We start from the raw sequence: 7,719 nt of genomic DNA, 5'->3' as shown, positions 1-7,719 counted from the left end.
ATTTTACAGATGTACAATGACTCAGAGCAACATATTTTTATCTATCCCAAGTTAAGAATCAAATCATTTATATATCACCTTTTTTTATAGCCCAAGCGTGCAAAGAATCAAACCAACTATGCATCTAAAGCTTTTTATAAAAGTCAACTTTTATTTTTCTGAATTTTATTCATCCATCAACTATGCATACACTGAATGAAACAATCATATCTGAACAAGTATAAAACAGTAGAATATTTATACATATGCATTCCTTATTTACAACAAATTTATTCTATATATCTATCACGAAATATGTTTGCTAATGCAGCTTGAATCTCAGGGTGAAGGGTTGACTGTCCCTTCCTTAATCCACTTGGCATTTTCATAGAAGCTGTTAGCGGATTTACCAGAACTCATAACCAAGTTGATATCCTGTAATATTATTCCGCTGCATGGAAAGCTTTTGCTGCAGCTGAAATTTATTGCCAGATTTGATTCACTTGTTCCCTTGATGTTGCTGTACTGTACATTGCTCACCTGCACTGCAGATTTCTGCGTGTAATAATTAAACCGTTATTGAAATCTTGCTTGAGACGTGTCAAATTTTTCTTCCAAACAAAAACTAATTTTTAACTCATGATTAGTTTGTCTACAGAAAAATGATTAAATAAGTTTCTCTAACGGAAACTGAGAATTTAAGGGTCCGTTTGGGGCAGTTTATAAGTGCGGTCGGCGTTTTCAAAACGTCGCTGTACCGTTTGGTTCGCGCTTTTCGCCAGCTTATCCAAAACTGTGTTTGGAGCGGCGGGTCGACCCCTGCGGCCGGCCTGCGGGCCGCGTATTTTTACACTAAACGCAACCGGCGGGCCGCGTTTCAGGACATGCTGCCCCAAACGGACCCTAAGTGTATATTTTCGCTTGTGAGTGCTTATTGATTTACCTGTTGAGCGCAAGGCTTGGTGGAGTCGCAGTAGTTTTGATCTATGATAATTGGATTTCGGACATTCTTCATTATAATGTTTTTGAATATTATGTTTTTGGCATAGCCACTCCCCCCCTGCAAAATAGCCATTGTTGAATTAAACCCCAAGGAAATGAGAAACTATTAATGTGCATGAGTTAGGAGGAAATATTGCGTATGATATTCATATGTGCAGATTGGTGGAATTGTGGTGAACACCAGCAAATTTGCACGTATCTGCACCTTCTCTATCCGCACGTAATATTTTAAGATAAGTTAGAGGTAAACGTAAAAATCAAAAATATATAACTTCATATGTATGTGCTTATATGTATATTAAGTTTATTATTCTTCATATAAAATTGTAATTCGCTATTAACATTTCCTACCTTTAATTAAATGTAAGTTTAGGATCAATCATTGATATTGATCTAGGCCTAAAAGTGTTAGGTGATCTAATTTGATCAATTTTTTTATGGAATATTAATTTGATTGCTAATCTTGTAGCACTGTTGCAAAAATATTAGTGCTCATTCCATGATATCTTCAAAATCAAAACTTTGAAACTATAATTTTTTAATATAAGATCATATATAATTGATGAAGTACTAACATTTCATATGATTAATGGATGTTATAGTGTTAATTGAACATGATAATATTCTTTTTTTCATGAAATTCCATGACAATACGTCTCCTACTATTTGCCATGATGTTGATTAAGATTAATTATTTTCACTTGAGATGTTGCATGATTGAAAATAAGCCAAAATAAAAGTATATTACAAATATATCTATCTATTTAAATGATAATATATATATATATATAGATCAGGAGAATGAATAATATTGTTAATTGATTTAATTAATTACCTGCCATGTCTTAATACGAACACCATTTGAAGTACCAGTCAATTGTGCAGTGTCCACCGTAACATCTGAGACCAAGTCATTGGACCCGTTTGCTCCAAGGCTTCCAATACTGGTTAAGATATCAAATTTAGGAATGTCAATATATATTAATTACTATCATTAATCAAAAGTTAACGTTGTAGATAGAACTCTGAAGTGATTTTATATGTGCACCTGATTCCATGACCAGGACCACAAATTATGTTAGTAGCGTTCACATACTGAGATCCACTCACTACTGAGATACAATCATCTCCTGCAAATTACAAATAATATTTCATAAATTAATTCACATTTACGAATAGCTTCTGTATCATTTAGATTTATGATGATATGAATACATTATATTCAAATTTGTATAAATATATATATAGTTGTAAATAGTATTAAACATACCAGTAGCAATGGTGCAACGATTGAGAGTAATATTTTGTGTTCCTGCGATATGGATTCCATCCGTGTTTGGGCTATAGCTGGGTGCAGTTATGGTCAGACTTGAAGCCATGACATTTTTGCAGTTCTCAAACTCAATGTGTATCTGTTGGCTATTTATCACATTCAAGTTCTCTACTCTCAACTCATTGCATGCGTTGAAAGTTAAAGCCTACATTCCAAAACAAATATAAAATAAATATACCTATTTATTTACATATCAAGACTATAGTTAACTCTGATTAATTAAATGTAGTAATTACATACCGTAGGTGCATCTTTGCATGGCTGAAGGGAAGTTTTGTTGCAAAACAACAAAAGAGGAAATAAATGAATGAAAGTATAATTAAATGCATAAAAATGTGGAATCAATTGTTATGATTAAATTAAAAAAAAAAGCTTACTTGTGATTTATCTATTTTGCATGATTTTTGCCACCAAACCTTTCCATTGCCATTGATGGTTCCACCTCCTAGAATAACTAGATTGTTTACATTGTTGAAGAGAATCCATGTCCTTTGGTTTTTCCCATTCCAATCAGATGGATTTGAAGAAGCTTCAATTGTCCCCATGATCTGAAAATTTTATTTATACTCATGAAAAATATATAATGGATAGACCTTATAAATCTTAAAAATAATTTGATTTATGATGAAGATTAGGTCTCACCTTTACTGAAATATGTGATTTGCAGGGACCAGAAAATGTGATAGGCTTTAATAAGTACATGTTACCCTTGGGTATCATAAGTGTGATTGGGCTGTTAGAGGAGCAAGCTGCATTCCATGCCTTTTCAAATGCCTGGCAAAATAACATATTAGTAATTTCAGCATTAAACTATGTTTTCTTATTGAATTATTTTTTAAAAACTCATTATTAAAAAATATTTTAATAAATCTTTCAATTATATAAATATAACAAATTTAAGGAAATTTATATGCATACCATACAATTATCATGCATCTACATATCTAACATCTAAACTTGTATATTTACATTTATAACATTGATGTCTAAGCCTTAGTTTACTTTTAAAAAGTAAATAATTGTAATATTTTTATATGATATTAATGGCTATGCATATAAGTATGATGAATTTTAAGTTTTAAATTTGTAGATACATAAGAACTATGTGGTATGTATATAAATGCCCTTAAATTTAAAGATATGTCTAGATGAAAAAAAAATGACAAATTTACCCTTACCATGGTATCATCAACTCCACCACCTTTTGCTCCATTAAGGAAATTTATATACATACCATACAATTATCATGTATCTACATATCTAACATCTAAACTTGTATATTTACATTTATAACATTGATGTCTAAGCCTTACTTTACTTTTAAAAAGTATATAATTGTAATATTTTTGTATGATAGTGATGGCTATGCATATAAGTATGATAAAGTTTTTAAATTTGTAAATACATAAGAACTATGTGGTATGCATATAAATGCCCCTAAATTTAAACATATGTCAAGATGAAGAAAATGACAAATTTACCCTCACCATGGTATCATCAACTCCACCACCTTTTGCTCCATACTCTTCCACACTCACCACCCTCTCGTTGGAACCTTCATAGTTCCTTATTCCATAGAAGCTTCTTTCCATGGCCAATCCCTCAGATTTGTACATCAGTTTACGTTCAACTCCTCTCAGCTCCCCATAATAAGAAGGAAAATCTCTCATGGCAGAGCAGGAGAAGCTTTTAAATGACATAATGAGCAGAGAGAATAAGAGAATCATTTTCTAGCTATGTTAAGAACCAATATGTCGATGAAATAGATATAGATATCACAAACCTTGTTGAGGAGATGCATATATATAGCTTAATTTTTCAACCCATGGATTGTGTGTGTTTGTTTACAATTAAATTCATTTAAATTTCTAAAAAAATGAAAGAAGAGAGGGAGAGATTGAAGCGTGAGAGTTTGTGATGAGCAGTTCTTTTGCCATCACATCAATGTCTGACACGTGATTAAAATGTTTGAATTCTTTCCAAATTAATCAAATATTACTTCATGGGATATTCTAATTGGACACTTAAGTATGTGTAGCCATGCATAATGCATTGAACTGATTGCTTGAGTTGGCAAAAGGTTTATAGAGAATTTTTATTGAATTTCTATACAATTTTTTAAGAAAAAAATATATTTTAAAAGAGATTTTCAGTTTTACACTTTTACTTTTTTTTATGTTTTCTCATGAAAAAAAAATAGATATAAGTTCTACGTAAAATATTGATGTTATTATAGCTGTTGTTGTTGGTTTTGTAGCAGATTTTTTGTTAGCTTTTTCTTTTTTTGATGTTGTCTTTGTATGTGAATGAGACTTCTGTCTTCTCTCTTTTTGGTTTTTAAGTGAGTTGCATTTTGTGTTTCTTTGTTGTATTTTTTTACTTTTCTGTTGAATAAAATTGAGTGTCACCCTCATCTTTTCAAAATAAACCGATGAAATAAAAGAAAAAGAGTTAAAATAATTAAGATAATTATTACTACGTGTTAAAATCTAGATTTATGATAAGTACATTTCTTCTTCTTTTTATCCTTTATATATATATATATATGTGTGCGCGCGCGCCACATAATTAGATCGGTTGGTCGAGCATCTGTTTGTCAGTTATAAGTTCTCTCTGGTCTGAGGTTTCATTCCCCCCGGAAGAGGATGTGGTACTTGAATTGTTAGGCGCATTGGGGTTGGTCGGGGCTCGTATAATAGCCTCAGACCATTCTTTTTTTTAATATATATATATATATATATATATATGCACACAAAAAAAAAATTATTGCGAGAATCTAACATATTCATATGTATCATTCAATCTTATATAATTTATTTTGCCAATATTTTTGTTAATTAAATGTTGTAGGCCCAAATGATCCAATGACTGACTAATTTTATGTAACAATTTTTGTATCTATTTTAAAAATTGCTTTTTTTTTTGGCATTTTAGTCACAGAATTAATTAGAGATTATGAGTATTCCTAGGGTGGTCCATATTAAACATCTAAACACTTTAGTCAAAACAGCCGGCTTGTTGCCCACACCTTGAGCAAATTTCCAATGACATCATAAGAAATTAAGTTCAAGTAATCACCTAAAATTAGTGCTTAGCATAAATATTTACATTTAAATTATGGATCCGTAATGATTTTGGTAATTATTTTGTATAACAAAGTTTGATTCAAAATGAAATTAAAGACCTACTTTCATCATCAAATGGCATGGGCACAAAGCGTGTTCTCCTTTGTTTTCATGGTATTGTTCTCAGGCTCAAGATTTTGTAGGCATGGTGTGAAAGAGTATTTGTGGTTCCAAAGTGGTTTTAATTATCTTTTTTTTTTTGAAAAGGGTGGAAGAGAGAAAGGACTAGAGAGTTGTAGATATTGAGAATTTATGATTAATGATAAAAGAGGTTAGATTTGATAAACACAATACACTCGGTACCTATCATTAATTACAACTTTGTCTTCATAACTAAGTATTTGTGTATGAATACATCATAATGAAGTATATAGATTTAAGATTGGCTTTCAACAATCAGGAGTAGGACTTAGCTTCTGAAGCTCCCTTTTTTTTTACGCCGATGATGCTCATTTTTGTTGGAAGGCCGAAACTAAATCTTGAATCTACCATTCTGATTCATGATGGAAGAAAGAATCAGCTACCTCCCGGGAACCAACCGGATCTTCTTCATTTCGTAAACCCAAAACCAACAGCACTATCCAATGCCTGATTTGTAATAAACATGAGTGCATAGATATTCAGTGATGGCATGAGCTTAATCATAACTACGAGCCCAAAAAGTCGCAACTTACATGTCAAAATAATGCTAACAAAGTTTAACAATAGACCAATAACTCTATTCAAATACATAAAGTCATAGTTGGAAAAATTACTCAAATTTTAGCTCGGATAAAAATAACATAAATATAAAAAAAACATTTATGAGGCAACAACCAACAAATTTTATTAGGCAACTGAAATAATTAGTGAAATAATTTTGCAAACCTAAGACTAACTTAGCCACCCTGGTTCGCTTCTAATTCTGTAAGAAAAGAAATTATTATTTGAAGAATTAGTGTCAAATGATAAAGTATTTGAAAAGTTAAGTTGTGGCTATAAGGAAGATTGAGAATCAGTTGGTACAATTAGCAAAATTCATTAAGCAATAGACCCTAAGAAATGTCACCAAATAGTACTGAAGTGAATCTAAAGAAAAAGGAAAAAGAGCAATGTGAATCCATCAAATTAAGGAGTAGAAAAGAGTTAGAGGTGGTATTTAGGGAGGAGCCTAGTATAGATGAGGTTGAGCCTGAGGGACTTAGTTAGACACTTTCACCCGGTTTAGGAGAAGAAGTCTCGTCTCCTAGGAAAGAGCTTGGGAGATCACCGACAACATTTCCCCAAAGACTTCAAAAATATAAGTTGGACCAACATTTCTCAAAATTTTTAGATATGTTCAAAAAGCTCACAATTAATATCTCATTCACTGAAGCTTTAGAACAAATCTCTAATTAATTTAAGTTCATGAAAGATATTTTTAATAAGAAAAGAAAACTAGGTGATTTTGAAATTGTTGCTCTGACTGAAGAATGTAGTGTTATCCTTTAGAATTCACTATCCCTTGAACTATAGGAGATAAGTTCTTTCGAAAGACTTTGTGTGACTTAGGAACTAGTATTAATCTTATGTCTCTTTTTCATATTTAGAAGATTAAGACCTTGATAAGTGTAACCTACCATCTTCAGTGAGCAGATTGATCTTTGACTTATTCTGTGGGTTATGTATAATGTTTGTGTGAGGTTGATAAATTTATGTTCCCTGTAGATTTCATTGATTTAGATATGAAGGAAGATAAATAAATCCTTACCATTTTTATAAAGCATTTTTAGTCACTAAAATGGTACTGATCGATATTCAGAAAGGGAAACTTATTATGAGAGTAAATGATCAGGAAGTAACTTTTAATATTTAAAATATAAAAAAAAATTTCCCCAAGACCCTAAAGATGATAAATGCTTTAGATTAGATTTGGTGGAAGGGTATGTTAGAAGCCTTTTAATGAAATTTTTAAAATGGATCCAATAAAGCAAAACTTAATTGAGGAAAGTTGTGAAAATCCTATGGAAGAATTACTTTTGCTATTAGATAAGATCCTTATAGTGATTAGGAATAGGTTTTAACCTCTAGAGACATCAACAAATGCTAAAACTATATTACCTTCTATAGTTGAGGTACCACAGTAAGAACCATAATTATTTCTTCTAATTTTAGTGATGTTTGAGAGAAAAGGTTAATAAGAGCCTTGAAGAATTTAAAAAAGTCCTTTGATTGAAGCATAACAAATATAAAAGGAATAAGCCCCTTCTTATGCATGCATAAAATTTTTATGAATGATAATCATGAACCAAAGGAAAAGCC

The 7,719-nt window shown here is 31.2% G+C and overlaps 1 protein-coding gene across 1 annotated transcript; it reads right to left on the bottom strand.

Annotated features, from left to right (window-relative positions):
• Positions 1 to 318: 318 nt before the first annotated feature.
• On the bottom strand, positions 319 to 3,984 carry LOC110018369 (polygalacturonase-like). Its single transcript, XM_020715662.1, has 9 exons — positions 3,802 to 3,984; positions 2,957 to 3,088; positions 2,692 to 2,862; positions 2,555 to 2,575; positions 2,252 to 2,459; positions 2,030 to 2,111; positions 1,817 to 1,925; positions 923 to 1,039; positions 319 to 534 (listed from the first exon to the last, which is right to left on the bottom strand). Exons 1-9 carry the CDS (start codon positions 3,982 to 3,984, stop codon positions 319 to 321), a joined length of 1,239 nt encoding a protein of 412 aa, XP_020571321.1.
• Positions 3,985 to 7,719: the final 3,735 nt, after the last annotated feature.

The sequence above is a fragment of the Phalaenopsis equestris genome, unplaced genomic scaffold (assembly GCF_001263595.1).
Source record: "Phalaenopsis equestris unplaced genomic scaffold, ASM126359v1 Scaffold000002, whole genome shotgun sequence".
In the NCBI taxonomy this organism is placed as follows: Eukaryota; Viridiplantae; Streptophyta; class Magnoliopsida; order Asparagales; family Orchidaceae; genus Phalaenopsis; species Phalaenopsis equestris.
Note: the sequence above shows the minus strand (reverse complement) of the source record. Positions and strands in the feature narration are given on the sequence as shown.

Bases quoted from the DNA above. Each gene is read 5' to 3' on its own strand.
- LOC110018369 (XM_020715662.1), bottom strand. From the start codon at position 3,984: ATGAGAGATTTTCCTTCTTATTATGGGGAGCTGAGAGGAGTTGAACGT. The intron at 2,112-2,251 runs GTATGTTTAATA...TGTAATTTGCAG, and splicing joins TCGTTGCACCATTGCTACTG to GAGATGATTGTATCTCAGTA. The intron at 1,040-1,816 runs GTAATTAATTAA...GCTATTTTGCAG, and splicing joins TTCGTATTAAGACATGGCAG to GGGGGGAGTGGCTATGCCAA.